The sequence below is a fragment of the Myotis yumanensis genome, unplaced genomic scaffold (genome assembly GCF_028538775.1).
Source record: "Myotis yumanensis isolate MYYU_CA2020_CCGP unplaced genomic scaffold, mMyoYum1.0.hap1 SCAF_16, whole genome shotgun sequence".
Taxonomy (NCBI): Eukaryota; Metazoa; Chordata; class Mammalia; order Chiroptera; family Vespertilionidae; genus Myotis; species Myotis yumanensis.
The window spans coordinates 16,102,107-16,126,074 of record NW_027223767.1 but is presented as its reverse complement, the minus strand read 5'-3'; the positions used below and the strand labels follow the sequence as shown (position 1 = coordinate 16,126,074).

Here is a 23,968-nt window from a genome sequence, read left to right as displayed (position 1 = left end):
TGAAGAGCCTGGGAATCCCCTGAAGGCAGGGTCTAATCCAGTGATGGAGAACCTTTTGAGCTCGGCGTGTCAGCATTTTGAAAAACCCTAACTTAACTCTGGTGCCGTGTCACATATAGAAATTTTTTGATATTTGCAACCATAGTAAAACAAAGACATATTTTTGATATTTATTTTATATATTTAAATGCCATTTAACAAAGAAAAATCAACCAAAAAAATGAGTTCACACGTCACCTCTGACACGCGTGTCATAGGTTCGCCATCACTGGTCTAGTCCCTTCTTCTGTCCCCTGCATGGGGTGCTCATAAGGCAGGCCCCGTCTCCTCCTCCTTTCCCCCCTGTCCCTCCCCAGGGCAGGCGTGTGGTGGTCAGCGGGGCTCTGGCCTGGCCTCCTGGTGTCCTAGAGATAAGCCTGCGGGGGCCCCTGGGTCCTCGGGGCTGGGGTTGTGTGCACTCAACAGTTGAGTGCAGGGAGGAGAGGGGGCCCCAGGAGCTTGTTGGCCCCAGACAGCCTTGGCCCTGTCTGTTCACAGCTGGGGGCAGTTTCTGGTTCTTCCGGTTCCCCACCCCCCCGCCCTGACATGAGTGCGCTAATGGGAGAGCAGAGGTGGCTGGGACTTGGGGAAAGGAATCTCCTTCCCCCAGAAAAGCAAGTCTGGAGCTCCACCTGCTTCTCTCTGCGTCCAACAGTTGGGGGTCCTGGTTATACTCCTGAGAACACAAGGGTGGATGTGTGCGCTTGTGCACACGTGCAGGTGAGCAGGTGTGAGCATTGCTCCTCAGCCCCCTCCCAGCTAGAGAGCTTCCCTCGCAGTTTCAGCGGCTGCCCCGCTGCTCTCTGGGCTGAGGGGCCACAGGTGGGCAGGTAGGAAGCTCAGCGGCCTCACTGGGCAGAGGAACCACGGAGGAGCCCGGCCTGCCTGCGCCTTGGGCCCCTGCAGTGGCGGAGGGAGGGGGTGAGATCCTCTCCCCAGGGTGAGCACAGGAGGCCCAGTGGGGCAGGATGGAAGCTTGGCCCCCAAGGTCCCCAGGGGCCTGGCTGAGGTGGCCAGGGTGGAGTTGTGTCGATGGGGCCAGGCTGGCCCCGCAAGGTGGAAAGAGGGCTGGTGTGGGACTGGGGTAACCCAGTCAGGTGGGGAGTGGGGGTACCAGGCATCAGACGTCACCAGTAAGCACCATCTGTCTTCCCCGCCAGGCGTCCTCCTGGACATCCAGCAGCACTTCGGGGTCAAGGACCGAGGAGCCGGGTTGCTGCAGTCAGGTGAGGCCTCTACCCCTGCCCGGTCCTGCCCCTCCTTCCTGGGGGGTCATTCTCCGCTGGGGCTCTGCTTTGTGTACAGATCCCACTGTTGCCACTCACAAAGGGCCCCCCTCCTCCCGCCTCTGCTTCTCTTCTGGCAAAAGAAATCAAGCTGCCACGCCCGTGCCCTGAGAGGCCGTGGGAGGCCGAGTGCTGGCAGAGGGCCCAGGTCCCTGCGAGTGGCTCCCAGGTCTCCCAGGTCCCTGTGGGCGACTCCGGGGCCTCAGGGGACCCAGGGCTCCAGGTTTCATCCAGAGGCTTGAAAGGAGCTCCTTAGGGTCAGTAAGTTGGGCGCTGTCCTCAGGGCCCGGACAGCCCTGTTTCCATATCCGCCCCACCCCCAACTCCTTCCATTGCCACCAACCTGGGAGTTATCGCTTAGATGTCAAATCAGGAACCCTCCTGGTCAGCCCAGAGCCCTTCCCAGACTTGGGGCAGGAGCCTAGATCCGGGCCTGAGGTTCTTGCCCCATCTCCCTTGAGGCTCCGGGCCTTCTGACTCTTGGGGAGGCAGGGCTGGAGCCCCTGGGCCAGGGCAGGGTGGCAGGTCATTAAGCAATTACCCCTCCCTCTAGGGTCCATGTCTCCCTTGTCCCTGCCCTGCCCACTGCATGGCCTGGGTGGGTCTGAGCTCCTGGCTCCCTGGCCCTCTCACTAGCGGGCCCAGGGGTCCACCTGACTTTGAGGCCCAGTCAGATGTGTGGGAGGAAGTCCATAGTCTGCATTCCAGGCTGTGAACCCCCTTCCCCTGCCTGGGCTCTCCTGGGGGGAGGGGCAGAGTGAGCTGGCTTTGTCCAGGAACCTGCCTGACCTGTCTAGGTGGCATTCCAGTCGAACAATGAGTTCATACAGCCTGGCTATCTGTTGGGGTCTTTGGGGCTCAGAGAGAGGGGGTGTGATAGCTCCGGGCTCATCCCTACTATGTGAGAGCTGACAGAGTGAGGGCTGGGGCAAGGCGGTGTGGTCCAGCACCTCCTAAGGTCCCTGCCATTGCAGATGTCACCTCCACCCGGATGTGAGCCCAAACCCCTCCCCTGGACCTTGCTGGGTGTCCCTGACTGGGCCAGAGCAAGTCAGCCTGCGCTGGGGTCTGGGACAGGTCCCTCCAGCCTGGGCTCTGCACTTAGAGCAGCGGTTCTCAACCTGTGGGTCGTGACCCCTTTGGCGGTCAAATGACCCTTTCACAGGGGTCGCCTAAGACCATCCTGCATATCAGGTATTTACATGACGATTCATAACAGTAGCAACATTACAGTTATGAAGCAGCAACAAAAATAATTTTATGGTTGGGTCACAACATGAGGAACTGTATTTAAAGGGCCAGAAGGTTGAGAACCACTGATTAGAGAGTTCAAGCCAGGTGGGAGCATGGGAGGGAGTAGGCTGCTGAGCTGGGGAGGAAAGGGCAGGAGAGAGCCCAGCCACCAGACCCTCCCTCTGTGGCCCCTGGGTCACTGCGACCTGCTGAGCTTCATCCCCTCCTGGCCTTGGCCTTGCTGACTGATACAGAACAAGGCTCTGCCCCAGTCTCTCCACTCGGCCCCACTAGTGAGGCCAGGCCAGTGCAGCCACCCAGCGAGCAGGTGGGAGGGCTCTGAGGCTTGTAGCGCGGCCACAGTGATGTCCCAGGCTGCCTTCTTGGCTAAGAGAGAAGTCGTGGTGGTCCCTGCGATCCCTGGCGACCTGGCCAGAGAAGGACACATATCCCATAGGCATCATCTTGTTTGATTATTCCTCCTCCAAGCTTCACTTTCTAGATCAAGGGACAGAGGCTAAGAGAGGGGAAGTGACTTGCTTAAGGCCTCATGGTGAGACAGTAGCAGGCCTGGAACAGGAATTCTGCATATACTGTCCTCTTGGTTTGGGGAGGGAGCACAGATGGCCCCGGGATTGGTGAGTCTTGTCCCAGGTGTCCGAGAGTCTGGATCTCAGCGTTCTCAGGGGGAGGGGATGGGGGCGGGGGCTCTGGGCCATGATGAGAGTCCCAGCACTCTCAGAGACCCCCTAGTCTTACGCCCTGACCCTCACCCTAACACCTACCCCAGCACAGCTGGGATGGTTCCTAGAGTGTCCTCACCCCGTTGGCCATTTGAGCCAAGAAGCGAGGTGAGCTAGACCGGGATACGGCCCAGTGGGCACCCAGGCAAATCACCTAATTGCCTGGGCCGCAGGCACCTGTCTCTTCCCCAAGCCCTGATAAGGTCGGAGACAGGTGGAGGGCGCCAGCCAGGTGTTGGTGCTTGCCCGGATCAAAGGGCCAGGGCTGAGAGCCAGTTGTCTGCTTATTTCTGGGCACCAGGGGCTGCTGGGCCAGGAGACAGGCTGGGATGTGGCTGAGGGTGAGGCCTGGGCCTGCCCCTGCTTTTCCGGTTGGGACCAGAGTGGGAACCTGGCTTGGGAAAAGCCTGCTTTCTGTAGCCCCCTTGCAGGTTGCTGCTAGCTCAGAGCTGACCCCCGAGTCTCCAGAAATCTAGCTCTTGGCTCCTCCTGTTTGGGAACCCTGGGCCTCCTTAACCTACACCTAAAGAGGCAGCTGCATGGCAGGCCCTGAGCTGGGCTCTGCCACAGACGCAGTCCCTGCTCTCGGAGTCCCCTCCGATGATGGGAACAGAAAACATCCAGTCTCCAGCCATGCCTGGGGGTCGGGGGCCAGCTCTGCCTGGACGCAGGTGGAGAAGTTCCTCAAGGAGGGCATGTGAGTGGGGCTTTGAAGGATGAGTTAGAATTTATTCAGGGGAAAGAACGTCTGCTCCGTCTGTCAGATTGCGTGGCTGTGAGAAGGCTTCCATTCCCCTCCACGCTGGATGAAAGATGCCGGGAAACATCTCAATTACACGGCTGAGCTTGAACGCTAAAGCTAGCAGGACAGTTTCAGAGGCCAGAAGCAAAGAACTGAACTCACACACAGGAGTGGGAGCTGGTATTAAAGCCCAGTGCTGCAGAGTGTTTTGGGAAAGTATGTCTTAGACGCTTCTTACAGTATTTTTAATGTAAACGTTTAAAAAAATACGTTTTTATTGATTTCAGAGAGAGGCAGGGAGAGGGAGAGAGAGATAGAAACATCAATGCCAGAGAAACATTGATCAGCTGCCTCCTGCACGCCCCCTACTGGGGAGCCAAGCTCACAACCCAGGCATGTGCCCCGACGGGAATTGAACCATGACCTTCTGGTTCATGGGATGACACTCAGCCAACTGGGCCATATAGGCTGAGCTCATGTAAACATTTTTTATGATGAAAAAAAATTTAAATATCCATACAGTGTAGAGAGAATAGTACAATGACCCTCCATCTAGCCGTCACCCGGATTCATCAAGTTATCTCCGGGCTCCGGGGTTACTTTGTTCTGAGGAGCGGGCAGTGCAGACTTGGCTTCTCGTGTGGCTGGGTAGCTTGGTTTCCACTCAGAGCCCAGGCAGCTCCCTGATTTCAATCTGTACCCCCAGGCCGGTAGGCAGTGTTTCCATGTGGAAGACATTGCCTTCCTGGTTCCGGCTTCATGCAAAGCCTCGTCCAGCCCCTGCTCTGTGCAGTTCTGAGACTTCCCCTGCCTTTCCCGTGTAGACCCGAGGTTTCCAGGAACCCAGCAGAGGCCAGTGCAAAAGTGCTCGTTAGGGAAGCCTTAACGATCCAGATCCTGCCAGGGACACAGGGGACCACCTCCACTGAAGACAAACTCAAATGTGAAATGGGTAGAGCACACACAGACACCCACCTTGGAGGGAGGGAGTCAGCTGGCCCAGACAGTGGGAAAACCAGCTCCCGGAGAACCGCAGAACCCCTGGAGGGGCCTGAACACTAGGCAGACTCAGCTTGCAAAGCTCTCTGGGAAAGAGGAGGATTCATAAGGCAGGAACAGTCCCTGATTACAAAAGAACAGGGAGATATCGAAAAGACCTACATTTTAAATTCTACTAAAGAAAAATCTAATGGTTAAAATTAAAAAGGGTAATAATTAGCATTCTTAACTGGTAGACTAGACCCAGTTGAAGAGAAAATAAGCAAGTTGGAAGATGGAGCTGAGGAAATCAGCAGAAGTGCAGCCCGGAGGCGGGAGAGTGAAGGCTGTGGCTGGAGTGTTGGGGGATGAGAGGAGGGGCTGGATAGCAGGCAGGGTCTGATGGTGAAAGGCACTTGGGCTTTGTCTGGGGCAGTGGGGAGCCAGAGAAGGTTTCAGGGCAGGGCAGGTGCCTCAGGATCTTTACTCCGGGGCCCAGTGTGGGAAGGGATGGCAGAGGAGGCTGGACGGCATTTCCGGCCTAGGGTTTGTGGAGTCATGAGGAAGTAGGGGGGTAGGGGGGAGGCCTGGCGGGGGGGGGGGGGAGGGGTAGTGGGGATAGAGGACAGAGGAAGAGCCAGCTCAGACTGAAACCAGACAGCGCATCTGCTTTGGGGCTGAGTCTCCTTCTGGCCTTGCTCCCCTCCCCACTTTGGCCAACGTAGTGACATCCTCTGCTTTGATTCTGAAGGCAAAGCTGGGCAGCCCCTGTGGCTACTCCCCCAGGACCTCCTGAGGCCCGAGGGGCCCACCTAGGGCTTCTATCCCAGCAGACTGTAAAGGAGAAATGGTTCCCGCAGGAAGTCTGGGCATGGTGGCTTTCAGGTACTGCTGGGTCCAGCTGTCTGGGTCCTCCCATCATCTTGGCTGGCCTGGGCCGCCATCCTCCACATCCCTTGGGCAGGGAGGGCACTAGGCAGAGCCTGGCCCCTGCCCACCCCATGCTGCCCAAGCACTGCTGCCCGCAGGATGTGGAGGAGGCGGATCTTTTCCAAATCACAGGCCAGCCAGATCTGGACTTGGTAAAAATAGTCCTGGTTCAGCCCGGGCCAAGGTGGGGGCTGGAGGCGTGCTCCAAGGCCACAGTGTGGGAGCCAGGGCTCCCCAGCTGAGACCTTGCCCACTCCTGTTCCAGGACCACCTTCTGGGGAGCATGTGCACTGAGGGTGGCTCAGCAGCCTGTGGTGGGTCCTGGGGTGCCCTGCCAGGGCACAGAGACCTCAGTGGGGCTGTCCTGAGCTTCTGGGTGCTGGTCCCTCTGTGGGCCCCCAAGGGGAAAAGGCCTTCAGCCAGTACCCTGAGCCCCTGGACCGCTGTGGGGTGGACAGATGGTGCCCATGCCCTGCCTTCTGGTGACTCTCAGCCGCAGGAGGAGGGGGCCTGGCCATCCCACTGGAAGCGGGTGAAGTTCAGCCCTGACTCCCCCCCACCCCCTACTCCCCCACCCCGCCCCATCCCACCCCCTGACTCCCTGCTGGCTACTCCATTGTCCCAGACCTGTGGGCTCAGCACACGTGAGCTGAGCGTGAGCTGAGCGAGGGCTTCCCCACACCCGGGCCACAGGATGTCCTCCTGCGGGAGCTGCTGGGAAAGCCAGCCCCAGGGAGATGAGGGGTGGGGCAGCCGCACTGCCCAGAAAGCTCTCCTGAAACAAACAAAGACGGTGGGGTGGGGGTGGGGCACAGGGAAGCTTCTAGCCAGGCTGGTCTCTCTTTGCAGCAGAGCTGCCTGCCCTGCTGGCCAGATTGGCCTCTGTGCCCTGCCCGGGACAGGCTCACGCGCCCCTGCCTTTGTCTGTGCCCTTCCTCCTGCCAGCAGCATCTTTCCTCCTGTTCCTGTCGTGATCGATTGTGGTCAGCCCCCTCCACTGGCCTGGGACAGCCCTGAGGGCCAGGAGAGGTCCTCTCTTGCTTGCTTCGGGGAGGGCTGCAAAGATGGGTCGCGTCTCCCATTTCCCAGCCGGGGCCACTGGTTTGTGGGGGACTTGCCCAAGATGACACTGACCCTCCTGACCCTGGACTCCCTTGTCCCCAAGGAAAGGCACTGAGGGAAGAGGGAGCCCGGGGTCAGGAGGGTCAGATACCATCTTGGGCAAGTCCCCCCATGTATCAGTGGCCTCAGCTGTGACGGGACAGACATGCTGAAGCTCAGGATGGTGCCTGGTGACCTCAGCAGGCTGGAGTCGGGGTGGGGACAGGGAGTACCTGCTGCAATAGGGGTGCACCTGCAGTCCAGGGTACTTCTGCCCACCCAGGTGAGCAGGCAGAAAGCCGGGGAGTGGGGTGGGGGGTGGGGGGCAGGGGGAGCCAGCAGCTGCCTCCCTGCTCCGCTGCAGGCAGGCAGGTGGGGATGGACCAGAAGGGTCGGGGTCTAGCCAAGGCCCTGCTCCCTTCCTTCAGCCCCTCTCCACCCACCAGGTGGAGCATGAAGGATGCTGTGGTTCTCTACTGCCCGCTAACTACAGCCCAAACCTGGTCCTAGTGTTTAGGGCCCATCCTCACTCCACGCCTTATCTCCTGCTGCTTCCTCCACAGCTTCCTCAGCTGTAGCCTGACCCACTTTCTCGCTGTCCCCAACACACTCTGAACTCTCTCTGACCTTGGGAACATCGGTTGGGACCACCCCCCTTCCTAGCCTGACAGTCTGTAGTGTGATTGAGAGCAAGGACTCTGGTGTCAGACAAATGGGGGGTTAAATTCGGGCTCAGCCACACACTAGCTGTGTGATGTCACTCCTTCCAGCCCCTGTTGTCCCCTCTGCGATGAAGACAATAGTGAGACTCAGATGCGAGAACCTGTGCTTATGTCCAGGGCACATCCTTGGGCCTTGCCTGTAATAAATACCCCGTAAATGATAGCTGAGGTTATTATTAACAATAGGCATGGTGCCTCCTTCACTGTTATACAGGATCGCTTATAAGATTTGTAGTTTATATTTTAGGTATTATTATCATGGCCAGTTGCTATGCACCCCTCAATGCCCAGCACCGACAGCACCACCTCCAGGAAGCCTCCCTTCATTATCCTGGCAGGAGCTGGCCTTCCTTGCTGGTTCCCTGACATTTTAGCCCTTTACTCTGGGCAACCCACGGATGGGGTCTTCCCCCGGGACCAGACAGGGTGCAGCTCCCACTCTGATTCTTTTTGCTCACTCCCCACCTGGCACAGACAGGCACAGAGGGAACATTCTCCCTCCCCCCTGAGGTGTGTAAGTCCTAATGAGACCGACATCTCTTTCCTGCCCGTATCCTGGTTTGATCTCAGAAAGGGCCTGGGAGACAGGCCCAGCAGGAAAAATTATTTTTCTAGAGACGAGGAAATGATTTCTGCCTTGATTAATCTAAACAAGGGCCCAGTGTGGACTGGGCGGGGTGTGGCACGAAGCACCTGACGATCCTTATCTCATCCTCTGCTAAGAGCAACTGGGGAGTCGCTACTTTTATCTTCATTTTACAGATGAGGAAGTTGGCCTGCTGGAAATGACTTAGACCTGCGCCTAAGAGTCATTGTTAGATTTTTGGGAATCGTGTGAGCTGGTTTTTAAATACAACCATCATTAAAATCTAAATTATGTAAACTTTAAACGATTAAACAACTTATATTAAAAACGAAGGTAATAGCCCTGGCCAGGGGTTGGGCGTCGTCCCGTGCACCTAGAGGTTGCATGGGACATTCCCCCGGGTTTGGGGCTCCATCCCCAGTAGGGGGTGTGCAGAAGGCAGCTGATCAATGTTTCTCTCATTGATGTTTCTCTCCTCCCTCTCCCTTCCACTCTTTCTAAAACCAATAAAAACAGCCCTAGCCTGTTTGGCATAGTAGATAGAGTGTCAGCCTGTGGACTAAAGGTTCCTGGGTTTGATTCTGGTCAGGGGCATGTACCTTGGTTGCAGGCTCCATCCCCAGCCCTGGTCCAGGTGTGTGCGGGAGGCAACCAACTGATGTGTCTCTCTCACATCGATGTTTCTCTCTCTGTCTCTCCCTGTCCCTGCCACTCTCTCTAAAAATTAATGGAAAAATACCCTCGAGTGAGAATTAACACCCTCCAAAATAATAATGAAATAAAATTAATAAAAACATGTTTTAAAAAAACACAAAGATATTAAGTACAATTCATCACTTCTTAATTATTTTACCGTGTTTTACTCTTATCTATGTTCTTAAAGCTATTTACTTCCATTATATCTGTCTGGTAGAAATACTGTATATACCAGCGGTTCTCAACCTGTGGGTCGCGACCCCTTTGGCGGTCGAACGACCCTTTCACAGGGGTCGCCTAAGACCATCCTGCATATCAGATATTTACATGACGATTCATAACAGTAGCAACATTACAGTTATGAAGTAGCAACGAAAATAATTTTATGGTTGGGTCACAACATGAGGAACTGTATTTAAAGGGCCAGAAGGTTGAGAACCACTGGTATATACAGTGCTGTGTGGAACAGTGGCATCACATTGGTAGCTTGAAATCAGCCAGGTGGGAGTATTTACACCGTGGAAATTGGCAAACAGTGTACATCAGGAGAGCCAGTTGTCCAACATTTATCAGCTCACCATTGAGGCGCAGAGCGGCTGTGACCTGCTTAGGTCACCCAGCTGGGAAAGAACAGAGTGGACTTAGAACCCAGGCAGTGTGTCCCTGGCGCCCACCTTTGTGCATCTGTATGTTGATTATGTCCAAGGTCCTAGTCACACATAGTTGGGTTTAACAGGCCCCCCCCACACCCCATACAACTGTTCTCACTAGGATAGGAGACCGCCATACCCTCCAGCCAGCCCTCTCTCGCCTCGTTCACCTCCTTCCCTCTTTCCTCCCCACCCCCTTTCTCTTTACCAGTCCAGCCTCCCTGGGGACTCTGGTCTTGAGAGAGCAGCCCAGCCCTTGTGCACATTCAGCCTGGTGTCAGAGGCCAGGCACCGGCCACCTTGTCTGCCCACTCCCAGCCTTTGTCTGGCCATCTGCCCATCAGCTGTGGGACTGACTTCCTGGGGGAGCAAAAGGGGGGCTGCCTTGCCTGTTGACCCAGACCTACCTTTGCTTGCTGGCCTCTTTATCCCACCTGGGGCCCCCAAGGCCCCTCCCATCACCGGCAGTGGCATCCCCACGGAGTCCTCTGAGCCTCTACCCTTGTCTTGCTCTGGAAGAACAAAACCAGGTCAGATTGCTCCTGTGCTCAGCATCCTCCAGTGTTTTCCTTTCTCACCCGCAGACGCCACAGCATCACAATGGGCCATAAGGCCGCAACCCACATGGCCTTTCCCCTTTGCCTCTTGTTCCAGCCACTCTGGCCTCTTTGCTGTTCTCAGATATGCTAAGTACACTCCTGCCCCAGGGCCTCTGTACTGCCATTCTTGCCCCAGTCTATGCATGATTTGTTTTTTTCACCTCCTCCAGGTCTGTATTGAAATGTCAGTTTCTCTGACCCTTCTATTTATTTTATTTTTTAAATATTTTTAAATTGATTTCAGAGAGGAGGGGAGAGATAGAAACATCAATGATGAGAGAGAATCATTGATCAGCTGCCTCCTGCATGCCCCACACTGGGGATCGAGCCCGGAACCCAGCCCACGCTCTATCCACTGAGCCAAACCAGCTAGGGCTGCCTGTTTGGTTGGATGGATGGACGAATGAATAAATGAATGAATGAACAAATGAACCACAGTGTTCCCAAATGTCAGGGAAGCCTTGCAGCCGGCTGGGTGGGAGGGAGCTGTGATGTGTCAGGGGTGGGACCTGGCGTTCCAGCCCACTCTGCCCTGACTGGCTGTGACCTTGGGTCGTTCCCTTCCCCTCTTCCCCAAGTCTAACGGGGAAGGCAGTGTGGCCAAGCATCAGGACCGCTGGCTATGGAGACAGACAGGCGGGATCAAATCCCCACTGGGCTGCTCACTACTGGTGGGGCCCTGGGCACCTCACTTCTCCCTGAGCCTGTCTCCCATCTGCGAGGTGGGACGGGCTGGAAGGATCCACAGGAGGCTGTGCGGTGAGGCCTAGCGCAGCTCCTGGCATATAGAAATGGTTCCACGAGAACATCTTTACTGTTTTAAAAGTACCCAAGGGCTCCCCTACAGCTGGGTAAGTCGTGGGCCTGCATAAAGAGGATGGGGTTATAGGATCACCTGCCGCCCCTGGGCCCAGGCCTGGCTGAGGTTGCTTCCCCATCATCATGAACATTTATCATTAACATGTGCTTCCTCTCTGGGGCTGCTGCCTCAGGCGCTGGCCCAGACTAAGCTTGTCTCCTGGGCTCTGGCCTCGAGCTGGCGTGGTGTGGGCAGGTGGGTCCAGGCTCAGGGACCCTGCACCAGCCCTCACGCTCTCCTCTGCCGGCACAGTGTTCATCTGCAGCTTCATGGTGGCGGCCCCCATCTTCGGCTACCTGGGCGACCGCTTCAACAGGAAGGTGATCCTCAGCTGCGGCATTTTCTTCTGGTCGGCAGTCACGTTCTCCAGCTCCTTCATCTCCCAGCAGGTGAGCCTGGCCGGACTGCCTGCCCGCAACCCTGAGTGTCCCCTCCGTTCCTCCAGTGGGTGCGGCCTGCTTTCCTGTCTTAGTCTAGACTGGGGGTTCTAGCCCTTTTGCTCCAGCTCCAGATAGTATCCTCCAAGGACAGTGGGATGGGGGGGGGGGGGGGTCTTTGGGGACTTTTAGAAACTGGCCCTGCAAATAGGGCCTCCCCACACTGGCCGGAACTGAGGGACCCACAGCCCAGCAGCCGGACTCTCTAAGCTGCCTCTGATCTGGGGCGGATGCAAGGGACACGGGGAACTAGGAGTTCCCTAGTCTGGCCTAGGAGTCGGGACCTATTGGTTCTAGTCCTGGCCCCACCATCATCTTGCTGTGTGACCACAGGTGAGACACTACCCCTGTCTGGGCCTCCCACAGCTTGCTCTTCGTTGGATGGCCAGCTAATTACTTGGGTCAAGTCCTAGGGAGGCCAGCATGACTTCAACATAAGGAAGATGTTTCTTACTCGGCTCCCACAGTTCTGGGTTTGAATATATCAATTCTGTTGCCCACTCAGCCTTGTGATCTGGAGAAATTTACTTAACCTCTCTGAGCCTCAGTTTCTTTATCTATAAAATGGGGATAATACTGCTCAACTTAAAGGTTATTGTGAGAAATAACTAAGCCAAGAATATCTAGGCCCTGGAACATGGCAGGTGTTCAGCAAATCATTACTTTTACTCTTTCTTCCAAAAAGGAGATATGTTGCTTTGAGAGGTAGTGAGTTTCCCATCACTAGGGATGTTCAAGCAGAAGAAGGACAGTCACATGATGGTGACAGTAGAGCAGCGGTTCTCAACTGTGGGTTGCGACTCCTTTGGCGGTCGAATGACCCTTTCACAGGGGTCGCCTAAGACCATCCTGCATATCAGGTATTTACATTATGATCCATAACAGTAGCAACATTACAGTTATGAAGTAGCAACGAAAATAATTTTATGGTTGGGTCACAACATGAGGAACTGTATTTAAAGGGCCAGAAGGTTGAGAACCACTGCAGTAGAGGGAGGTAGAGGGAGAAGGGGAGAATACCAGATCTGTCCTCAAGAAGTTTCAGCTTAGGGGACAGAGGAGGAGACCCTGGCCCTGTCCTTGGGAGCACCCAGGCTGGGGGTGGGAAGATGTAACAGAAGGTCCCATGTTTAGAGCCTTCAAGATGTGCAAAGTGCTGAGAGTCGATGTGAGGAGTGCAGTCTCTCAGAATCTATGGTTCAGGGAAGGCTTCCTGGAGGAGGTGGCATTGAGCTGGGCAGGCAGGACAGGGAGATGAGGTCTTTTGGTAAAGATAGCATGAGCAGATGGAGCAAACCCATGGGTGCAGATGGTGTGGTGTGTTCAGAAATGGAGGAAAAGAGTGTTTTGGCTGGAAAGAAAGGCAGGGACCAAGTCAAGGAAAGCTTCAGATGCCAGGCAGGAGGGCCTGGGCTTCCCCCTGAGGGCGGTGCAGAGCCCTGGAAGAGTGTGAAGAAGGACATGGTGAGTCAGATTTACGTTGATCGTTGATCGAGAGGAGGTTGGAAGCCAGGGCAGAGGGAATCAGCAGGTTTGGGGATACAACTTTGCTTCATGGGCCGCTTCAGAGGAAGGTCAGGCTCAGGAAAGCTCCGAGCCGTAGTGTCAACCTGACACCCACAGTAAACAATGGGGCCTGGACCAGAAGCCGCTAGGGCCTCGCTGGGCTTGCCCTGCCCTGGCCAGGCCCCTGGTCTTCTGATCTTTGGTGCTATTTCTGGGACTGACCAGTGAGTCCTGCACCAGGATGCCAGGGCTGAGCCCCTCCAGGTGTGTAGAGGAGAGAGGGTCGGGGAGAGAAGATGAGCAGAGGCAGAGCGAGAAGCAGACAGATCACCCCAATTACTCTGTAAACTCACTGCAAGCACAATCCGAGTCCCACAGGATTCCGAAGTTAATTTGGCAGAGAAAACGCCTAGGAATAGCCAAGGACATGGTGAAAAATAACAGCGAGAGGGGACTTGCCCTGTCAGTGATTCCAAGATGGCTCTTCCGCCCGGAACAGCAGAGGGACACACGAAGCCATCGGGAGACACAGTCCTCCTTCCTGTGGGAATTGGCTGTAGCATGAAAGTTGCATCTCAGGGTTTCGGGAGAACTGACTATCCATCTGGACGAAACATAAAGATTAGCCCGTATTTCGAACCACATGTCAAAATAAATTCCGGCTAAGTCAGAGTAAAGTGAAAAGCAAACTATAACCGTGTAGAACTCTAAATTCAACAAGCAAAAGACAGATAACCCAGTGGGAAAATGGGCAAAGGATAGTGACAGGCAATTGCTGGAGAAGATACCCAATGGGCATTGACAGTAGGAAGAGACTATACGCTCTCAAGTGATCAGGGAGATGCAAATTAAAGCAACAATGAGATACCATTTCACACCCATCAGATTGGCAACAATTAGAAATGCTGGCAATACTAAGTGTTATTCAAGCTGCTGGTGGGAGTGTAAATGGATAGACTCTTTGGAGAGCAACACGGCAGGGGTTTTGTAAAATTCTAGCTGTGTAAATCCCACAGCCCAGCCTTTTACTTTGAGGTCTATGCCCAAGCCAGAAACTCCTACTTGGGGACACGAGTGCATGCGAGGATGTTTGCTGTATCTTAAAATAGAAAAAAAGGGAGACTAACTAAAGGACCATGACTGGGGGAAGCTCAGATAAAATGGGGTGTCTTCATCTTATGAGACTTTTTTCTTTGTTAATGCTCACCTGAGGATATTTTTTTCCACTGATTTTTAGAGAGAGTAGAAGGGAGGAGGAAGGGGAAGATAGAGAGAAGAGAGAAACATCAATGTAAGAGAGACACATCATTTGGTTGCCTCCCGAACGCACCCGGACTGGGGCCAGGTATTGAACCTGAGGCCCTCCGATGCGTGGGCCGGCGCTGTAACCACTGAGCCACGGCAGCCAGGGCATCTTATGAGACTCCTAATCACAAAAGAAGGAACTAGATCTATATTAAAAGATAAGAATGAGGGAAAGAGCAAGTTGTGGGACAAGATTCATGGAATGGTTCCTTTTATGGTCATTTTTTACAAAGCACACGGGACACTAAATGCTGTTTGTTCATTGGTACGTGGGTGTGCAAGTAACAAGTGCACAGAGCAGTGGTCTGGGGGGAGGGGCGAGGGGGGGAGTGGAGATCAACAGGATCCCTGGTCAGACAGGGCTGGCTTGCCTGCTCCTGTACCGAGGAGAATGGCTGAGGACACCCCTCCCAGTCGCGGTCCCTCGACAATAACATTCCAGAGAACACTTCTCTCATTTGGGGATGGAATAGGCCTTCCTGAACGGGATGTGAAATCCAGAAGCCATTAAGGAGAAATGAGCAGACCAGACATTCTCAAATTAAACAACACGAAGTGAAGCTTCTGTCTGGAGGAGCTCCCTGTACGAAGTGGAGAGAAAGGTGACGGAGACTATTAGTGACATACCTAATAAAGGGTCATTACCCAGGATGCCCAGCAAGCTAACAGAAGTCAAGGCAAGAAAGACAGTCCAACAAAGAATAGGCAAGGGCTGTCGGCAGATGATCCCCAGGAAAAGAAGCAGAAGTGAGGAACCAGGGAAAGACTCGGGGATGGAGAGAGTGCCGAGCTATAGAAATGAGAGGCGCAGAGACGGCTGGGCAGGAACAGTGACTCAGAGAAAGGACCCGGAAAGAGCCCGGCAGATGGAGAGAGGGAAGCAGAGCGCGGAGGAGGGCTGGATGTGGGCGATGCTGGCCGGATGGGTGGTCAGGGTGGGGCCGGGGAAAGATGACCAGCTGGGTTCTCAGGCCCTGGGCAGCTGGGGACAGAGAGGACGGTCCACATCAAAGGGGTCGTACACTGGCAGCGGGCACGGCCCCACCCTTCCCAGATCAGCAGGGCTGAGCTCTTTGATGTGTGTGTGTGTGTGTGTGGGGGGGGGAGCACCGAGCACTGGGCTGCCCTGCCCACTCCCCACTCACACTTGCTCCTCACTGCTGCCAGGGCCAGCCCGGCCGCCCTGCCCGGGGGTGGGACACAGAGGGGGGTGACTCGAGGCTCCCAAGGCGGGGCCCGAACTCAGGGAGGAAGTCTCCCAATTGGGGTGGTGGGGAAGACACAGGCTTGTGTCCACGGTGCTAAGAGGACAGAGGGGGCCTGTCTGGGCCAGAACTACAACAACTCAACGTGGGAGAGTCAAGTTTCATCTCAGCACTGGGCCAACCAGGCCCTGTCAGACCCACTCTCTGGAGGGGGAAACTGAGGCCCCGAGTGGCCTAAGGGTGTCGTTGTTGCTGGGGCAGGGGTTGGGCTCCAACCTCTCCCCTAGCCCCTGGACCCTGCAGGGGTGCGGGGCAAAGTGGGGGCGGAGGATGAGCAGGTGGAGGAGCAGGACATTCCCCAGCATTCTCCGCCCCTCCCTCCCCTACAGCACTTCTGGCTGCTGGTGGTGTCCCGGGGGCTGGTGGGCATCGGGGAGGCCAGCTACTCCACCATCGCGCCCACCATCATCGGCGACCTCTTCACCAAGAACACGCGCACGCTCATGCTGTCCGTCTTCTACTTCGCCATCCCGCTGGGCAGGTGAGGGTCGGCGAGGTCCCCTCCAGCTCTGACCACGCCTCTCCCTGAGGTTTGGTCCTCGGTGACCTAAACATGCGGGGGGTCAGCCTTGGGGCAACACTGGCCCTGCTCTCCAGGCGGCTGGCCGGGTGGTGGGGGCAGGTGGGCAGGGGTCCTGCCTCGTGGACGGTGAGCATCCCCCGCCCCCACCTGTCCTGCTGACCGTGCCTGTCTTCCCTGCAGCGGCCTGGGCTACATCACTGGCTCCAGTGTGAAGCAGGCAGCCGGAGACTGGCACTGGGCCTTGCGGGTAAGGACACCCCCAGACCAGCTTGTGCCCAGGTCACCCAGAGATCCAGGGACAGACCCCGGGCTAGGATGCAGGCCTGGGCCCCCAGGCTGAGGGGACGAACTCTCCCAGCAGGTCAGGAAATTCCAGATCCACTATGGCGCTTCCTGCTGTGAGCACTGGCTCTGTGCTAGGGCGAGGCTGAGACAAGACCTCTTGGGGGCCTGCAGCCACTTCCTGTCCCCGGAAACAGAGATCCCCAGTCTCGCAGAGGAGAGGAAGCTAAGACAAAGTGTTTTTTCCTCAAAAGCAGGAAGGAAGCAGCCTCCGTGGAATTCCTTAATGGGAGTGAGGGCGCATGGGGGGTGGGAGCAGGTTTCCCGGTTCTCACGAGCTGGCGGAGGAGCCGGCACTGTGGAATCCAGGCTGCCGAATGGCCCCCCATGTGGAGAGAGGGCTGGGGCCTGGAGCTTCTGTTCTCACACGGGGCAGGACCCAGGGAAGACCCCAAAGGGGCCCTGAGCCTCTGTTCTAGGGCCACATGGGCTCCTCCCACACGATGACCTTCCTGGTCTATGTGCTGGGTGCTTCATGCCCAGCCAGTCCCTTCCCAGAGACCCGCAGGGCGAGGACCTGCCTGGGAAACCCTCTCAGACCCAGGGGTTCGGGCAGGGCTGGTGTCTGGCTCCCTGTCCACAGGCACTCTCTCCTTTCCCACTCATCATTCCACATGCCTGTCCATTCCCTACTTGTCTTCCTTCTTTCCATCCATCCATTAGCCATCCAGCCATCTTCCTGCTTTCCCATGTGTTAATGCACCCACCCAGTGATTCATCGTCCCATCGTCCATCTTCCTGTCTGTTAATTCACTCATCCATCCATTCTTCCTTCCATCTGTCTGTCCACATATCCAGCCATCTGTCCTCCCTCCTCTCTCCATCTGACTGCCCACCCCTCCCTTCTTCCTTCTGTCCCCCCTCCCATCCCGCCCTTGCTCTAGACACTGCAGGTTGATGCCCCAAGCCCTTTTTGCTGACCTCATCCCAGCGGCTCTGCTCAGCCGCCCAATCGGGAAGGCTGAGCAGATGCCAACCCAGAGGAACCCGGAGCCCAGAGCCCAGAGCCCAGAGCCCAGAGTGTGACTTGCCTGCGCTCCCCCTCCTGGTGCAGCAGAGACAATGCCGGCTTGGCCCTGGCGTCCTAACCTGGTGCTCCCTGTGCCATCAGGTGTCCCCTATCGCGGGCATGATCACAGGAACGCTCATCCTCGTCCTGGTCCCAGCCACGAAGAGAGGCCACGCCGACCAGCTCGGGGGGCAGCTCAAGGCCCGGACCTCGTGGCTCCGAGACATGAAGGCCCTGATCCGAAAGTGAGTCCTGCTGGGGGGCGTCTGGTGAGAAGAGGGGGGGGCCCACCCGGGGGCCCACCCAGCACCGGCAGCTGGGCTCCCTGCTGTCTCCGCTGCCGGCAGTGCTGGGAGTGACACGGTGGCCACGTGTTGATTACTCTGCTGCCGTAGCCCTCACGCCCAGAGCCCGCGAGGGGAGACAGCGGAGCCTTCCAACCCCGGGGGGAGTGGGGAGCGAAGGCTGCCTCCGGGCCCCACTCAGTGTCGCTGCCCGGCCTCTCCCCAGCCGCAGCTACGTCTTCTCCTCCCTGGCCACGTCGGCTGTGTCCTTCGCCACAGGGGCCCTGGGGATGTGGATCCCGCTGTACCTGTACCGCGCCCAAGTCGTGCAGAAGACGGCAGAGGCGTGCAGCAGCCCGCCCTGTGGGGCCAAGGACAGGTGGGGCCAGGCCCAGGTGGGGGAGGCGGGCGGCAGGGTGGCGAGGGACGCTGGACAGAGGGGCCAGCCCTCTGCCCCAGCGTTGGCCTTCCTCTCAACCCATCCCCCACCATCCTCTGTCCCACAGCCTCATCTTTGGGGCCATCACCTGCTTTACGGGCTTTCTGGGTGTGGTCACGGGGGCAGGAGCCACTCGCTGGTGCCGCCTGCGGACCCAGCGAGCCGACCCGCTGGTGTGCGCTGTGGGCATGCTGGGCTCTGCCATCTTCATCTGCCTCATCTTCGTGGCCGCCAAGAGCAGCATCGTGGGGGCCTATGTGAGTGCAGTGGGGGGCTCAGGGGTGGTGGGGAGCGGCCTGGCAGGAGAAGCAGTGTGATGTATGGGGCCCTCCCTCCATGGGGAGGCTCCTATGTGCCTGCCCCTGTTCTGTCCAGGGCCTGTCCAGGGCTCGGCTGTGGGCATCTTGATAAGCCGCACACTCCTCGCGAGCCTGACTGCCGGGAGCTGCAGGCCAGGGAAGGCTGGGAGGCTTTGGGGTTCCCTGCCTGCAGCCAGGGTGCAGGGAGCAAGCTGAGGCCACGGGTGTGTGTGTGGGGCTTCCTGACGGTTGTTCTGGTTTCTCCTGGGCAGATCTGCATCTTTGTCGGGGAGACGCTGCTGTTTTCTAACTGGGCCATCACCGCAGACATCCTCATGGTGAGGCAGGCTGAGGTCGCCTCTGCTGCTGACCAGGCCTCTTGACTCTCCAGGCAGCTGGGAGGGCAAAGGAAGGGGAGGAAGAGCTGCAGGACTTGGTGGTGGTGGTGGTGGTGGTGGTGGTGGTGGTGTGTGTGTGTGTGGTGGTGGGGGAGGCAGGCTGGGAAGGTGAGCCTGGAGGCAGGGAGGTGATCAGAGATGTTGGGGTCTGCATGGAGCAGGGCCTGAAATTGGAGTGTTGAGCAGGCAAGATGGATGTGGAGACTAGATAGGGGATGTCCGGAGGCTCAGGTCTGTGGCCGGGAGGCTGGCAGTGCCAGGCTGGCACCGAGGGGTTGCCGCCTGCCAGCACTCCTCCCCCAGGGTCTGAGCTTCCATCGACCCAGCTCAGCCTGGGTCCCAGGCGTGCCTGCCTGAGTGCCTGCTGCTGGGCTGTGGCCAGGCGGACAGAGGCCGTCTTCACAGGGCCAACAATGGGCTCCAGACCAGCCGGCCGGGGACAAAGGGCTGTCTGAGCCCGGGGGGCTGGGGGTGGGGGCGGGGGTTTGTGTCCTGGACAAGGTTGGGTGCGGCCCGGGAGGGGCTGTGGTCCTGGTCAGTGGCAGCAGTCTGAGGGTGGCGAGGGTTGGGGATGGGGTGACACCTGGTCCTATGCCCTGGACTCTAAGTCAGTGTCAGGAGATAACTGGGAGAAGGGGGTGCAGAGCCCAGCATGGTGGGGGTTGGGGTAGGGAGAGTGTCTGAGAGCTGCAGGGACAGGCCCTGGGGCAGAAGGCTGAGGGCTCCTCTGGGCTAACCCTGGGGCACTCAGGGTTTGGTGCCACTGTAGGGGGCAGCCCAGGGGATCAGAGGTGGCCGGGCGCTGGGCTCCTGCCAGCCCCTCTTCTCCAGGAAGGCTTCCCTGCCCACCAGCTTCCTGCATCTCTGCCTCCCCGGGCCATCTCTCTCTCACCCACACCAGGGACTGGGCTGGGGGTGGAGGGGGGTCTGACTCAACTCTGTGCCTCAGCATGGAGCCAGGCAGGGTGGCAGGGGTTGCGGGGGTGGAGGGAGGAGGAATCTGTCTGAATCAAGTGTGCTTGGTGCTGGCAGGAGCCCTTCCCTGCCTCTGCCCCCAGGGGCAGCCCCAGCTCCTGACAGGGTTTGGGTCCCAGGGAAATCGTGTCCCATTTTATTAAGTGTCACAGCCACGTGACGATTGTTGGAAATGGGGCCACACAATCCCATCGGGTCCAGGTCTCCTCCCTGCCCCCTGTAGTGGGGTGCCCAGGGGGCACTGGCTGCTCCCACAGACTGTCCAAGGGCAGGCACTCTGCCCAGAAGAGGCAGCTCGAGCTCGGGGCAGGGGGCTGCTGCCTGCCCTCGCGCCTCCGCTGGCCTTGGCCCTCGCAGCGCGGGGCTGCGACCTGTGGTTAGGGCCTGCTTGGTCTGACAGGGTTCCGGGGCCCAGCAGCTCCAGGCACTTGGTACTTAGGGTGCCCAGGGGTGAAAGTGCAGGCTCTTCCAGGTAGGGCCCTTCTCCCCTCCCTCTCGGGCCAACCTAGGCCTTGCCAGGTCCTCGGGGAGGGGAACCCAGGTGGGTCTGTAGCTGGGTGGGGGTGGGGGGCAAGAGGCTGAGGAGTCAGGGGCTGGGCCCAGCGTTGCCTGACCCTTGAGCAGCCTGTGTCCCTCTGGGCCTCAGTTTCCCTGACCACTGCAGCTGGCTCTCCAAGAGCCCAGTGCAGAATCCAAGGCGGCCGGTCTGTGAGCTGGGGATGAGCAGAGGGCCCTGGGGTGGAGGTGGGAGGGAGAGGGGGGCAAGGAGAAGGGCTGAGGGGGGTGAGGTGCTAAGACACCAGGGCAGAAGGGATCTTCAGAAGTGTCCTGACCCCAGGGATGAGGCCAGGTGGTGGCCTGGCTCCCCTGGCCTCTGACTGCCACCTCTTCCACAGTACGTGGTCATCCCCACCAGACGGGCCACCGCCGTGGCCCTGCAGAGCTTCACCTCTCACCTGCTGGGGGACGCTGGCAGCCCCTACCTCATCGGCTTTGTGAGTGCCTGGGGTGGGCGCGGCCGTGGTGGGTGACGGGCTGCAGGAGTTGGCCTGTCCTGACAAGCACCCACCATCCTCGCAGATCTCCGACCTGATCCGCCAGAGCACCAAGGACTCCCCGCTCTGGGAGTTCCTGAGCCTGGGCTACGCCCTCATGCTCTGCCCCTTCGTCGTGGTCCTGGGCGGCATGTTCTTCCTAGCCACTGCCCTCTTCTTCCTCAGTGACCGTGCCAAGGCCGAGCAGCAGTGAGTGGGTGTGGGTGGGCTGGCTGCCTCCGCTGCCACAACCCTGCCTGAGGCGGGGGGGTGGGGGGTGAGGGGTCACCTGGCCCCTGGGGTCCCGCCTCCCCTCTTGATGGAGCTGTGGAGCCCGTGGTGAACCGGCTGTGCCTGTGGTTCCAGGCTTGGGTTTTTCCTGGAGTTAACGGTTTTCAGAGCTGGGACTCCTCTCCTTCCTTTTTCTCTCGTTTTCTGACTTTCTCTTTACTCTTCTCTTTCTTTCCTCTCCCCACCCCTGGGCTCTCCCACCTCCCCCTGGGGCTGACGAGGTCCCTGCCCAGCACGTCCGGTCAACCGGCCCCCGTGACTCGATGCGCCAGAGCAGTGCCCGGGCCCGGCCCCCGCTGATGTGCCACCTTGACCCCTGCCCGTCTCTCCCCCAGGGCGAACGAGCTGGTGATGCCACCCGCATCCATGAAGGTCTGAGGCGGTGAGTGCAGGCCGGGGAGGCTGAGGGGGCTTCAGGGAGGGGAGGCAGGACTAGGGAGGGGGCATTCAGGGCACTTCCTCCTGAAGCACTGCACAGGGACTGGAGGATCGTGGGAGGGGTGCAGGCTCCCTCTTCCAGTAAATCAGCCCCCTTCCTTCCTCAGAAGGGCTGAGGGCACAGGTCAGGGCCACGACTCCCTGCTCTGTCATCCTAATTTCCTAGAAGTGCCAGGGCCTGACTACTTTGACCTTCCTCTGGACCTGGCCCCTGGGGGCAGCACTTCCTAGTAGGGCAAGACCCAAGGTCACCACCCCATACCCTGGCCCCCGCAGACCCACACCCCTTTCATGCCCCCCAGAGCCCAGAGGAAGTCACTTCTCCAAACAGCAAGGAAAAGGAAGCTTTAAAAATGCCTCCCAAAGCCCCACCTCTGACCTCTGACCCCCCTTCCCTCTAGGTGCCTCTGGAACTATGAAGAATGCTCGCTCCCACCTAGTCTGGGAAGTGTCCTTCAGCATTCCAGTCCTGCTGGGCTGTCCAGCTTTCCACGGGACCCACGGTTGGACGCCCAGCTCTGGTCTGGGACAGCCGAGTGGCCATGGCTCCAAGAGGCCGTGTCCTCAACTAATCTGGAAGGCTGTGTGTGCTGGGGCCACATGGTCAGACAGACCCCCAGCCCTGGGCTTGGACTGCAGGGCCGCTGGGACCCAGGGAGAAGACAGCCCCCAGTGAGTGTGTGGAGAGAGCCTGGCCTGTCACCAGCTTATATGATCCTGGGCCAGTCCCTGACCTCTGCAGACCGCGGGGCCAGGGAGTCAGACTTTGCAGCGCAGCTGGCCGGGCAAGGCACCACTGGCAGCTTTGAAGACCCAGCAGCTCCCGGACAGCGCAGAGAGGTCGTGCAGGCCTCAGGGTGGTCCTCCAGGCTCTGAGGCTCCCTGGTGTGTGGGGACCGTAGCCTTTCAGCTGGGCCTCTGGACTCAACCTGGCAGAGCTGGGCAGCTGTCGCTGAGAACTTCCTAGCCTGGCGGTCACTCTAGAGGGCACTTGTCTCTGTGGCTTTGTCCAGGCTTAGCCTGGGTCCCTCAGGTGGGGACCACCCCAACAAGGAGCTGGCATCACCAGGGGTGAAGGCCCTGGTGGTTGCTACAAGCCACCTGTGCCCCAGGCCTGAGATCACTGGGGTTGCCCACCACACAGGGCTCCTTGAAGCCCCTGGAAAACCTGTTCATCTCCTGAACCCCCCACAGGAGCCAGACCACTCCTGCCCCACTCCGGACTCTTTCCAGGGGCAGGGCCCTGGGGGACCATTCCCAGAATCCCCGGGGCAGTGGCCAGGGCTCTGACAGCCAGAGGAAGCAGCCTTCCACTCAGCTTCCTGACCCAGGGAGTAGCCTGGTGGAGGCTGACATCCCAGAACCATCTCCATCAACATCAGCTGCTGCTGCTCAAGCGCATTTCCACAGCCCACTACTGCCCCCAGCCGCGGGCCACCCGTGGTCCTGTCTGCATATACCACCCCACCCTCACAGCCACATGCAGGGTGCAGCTGCCAAATGTCACCCGAGCCCTGGTCCCCAGCGTGCAGCTTCTCACGTCTGCTCTGCTCCACTCCCTCCCTGCACATGTGCTGGGGCCTAGTGGCCAGGAGCCCCTCTGAGCCAGCCTAGACAATGCTCGCTGCCCTGTAGTTACTGGCCGGTGTGGCTTCAGTGGTGTGGAAGCTACTGGAAACCCCACTCCCTGCCATGTTCTGGGGCACCCTGGGGGCCTAGCGAGGGGGCGGGATCCCCAAAGACCAGCCTGGCCTCCACCCCCACCCCAGCCTCAACTGGGGCCCCAGCAATGTTTTCTTGTTGTACAAGAACCAGGTCCAAGTGTTGCCTCCTCTTCCTTCCGGAAGCCAAACTGCTCCTTTATTTTTTAGAGCTGCTGATTGTGAATCTCAGAGTCTTAAGAGAAGCCAAATATATTCCTCTTGTAAATGAAGAAATAAACCTATTTAAATCATGCCCTGGTGGCTCTTGCAGGAAAGCAGCATGGGGGGAGGGCACAAGGAGTGGTCACACCTGTGCTCAGCCAGCCTGTGGCCAGGCCTGCACTGGCGGGGGTCTACGAGCTGACCCACCTGAACATGAGCCCTGACCGGGCCCACACTGCCAGGAGCCAGGGGCCCAGCCCCATACAATGCACATGAGCTCTGGGCTGAGAAACAGGACAGCAGCCCAGGCCATGCAGGAAAGGACTCGGGTTGCCCCTGCTGCAGCAGGACCTCCCCGCAGACCCTCTCCCCCCAGTACCAGAAGGCAGTACAC

At 58.2% G+C, this 23,968-nt stretch overlaps 1 protein-coding gene across 2 annotated transcripts in view; it reads left to right on the top strand.

Annotated features, from left to right (window-relative positions):
• The window catches only part of SPNS2 (SPNS lysolipid transporter 2, sphingosine-1-phosphate), a 37,315-nt gene extending 13,650 nt beyond the window's left edge, over window positions 1-23,665 (top strand). The window contains exons 2-13 of one of the 2 annotated variants that reach the window (XR_011468445.1): window positions 1,200-1,265; window positions 11,417-11,553; window positions 16,007-16,158; window positions 16,381-16,447; window positions 17,654-17,796; window positions 18,062-18,214; window positions 18,342-18,531; window positions 18,846-18,911; window positions 20,843-20,941; window positions 21,027-21,190; window positions 21,493-21,653; window positions 22,111-23,665. Coding sequence is in view for 1 of the 2 variants with exons in the window: in XM_070394493.1 (XP_070250594.1) it covers window positions 1,200-1,265; window positions 11,417-11,553; window positions 16,007-16,158; window positions 16,381-16,447; window positions 17,654-17,796; window positions 18,062-18,214; window positions 18,342-18,531; window positions 18,846-18,911; window positions 20,843-20,941; window positions 21,027-21,190; window positions 21,607-21,649 (1,280 nt within the window). In the remaining variant the exon portion in view is untranslated. The remainder of the gene's footprint in view (window positions 1-1,199; window positions 1,266-11,416; window positions 11,554-16,006; window positions 16,159-16,380; window positions 16,448-17,653; window positions 17,797-18,061; window positions 18,215-18,341; window positions 18,532-18,845; window positions 18,912-20,842; window positions 20,942-21,026; window positions 21,191-21,492; window positions 21,654-22,110) is intronic. The other variant, XM_070394493.1, reaches the window with a different exon arrangement.
• Window positions 23,666-23,968: the final 303 nt, after the last annotated feature.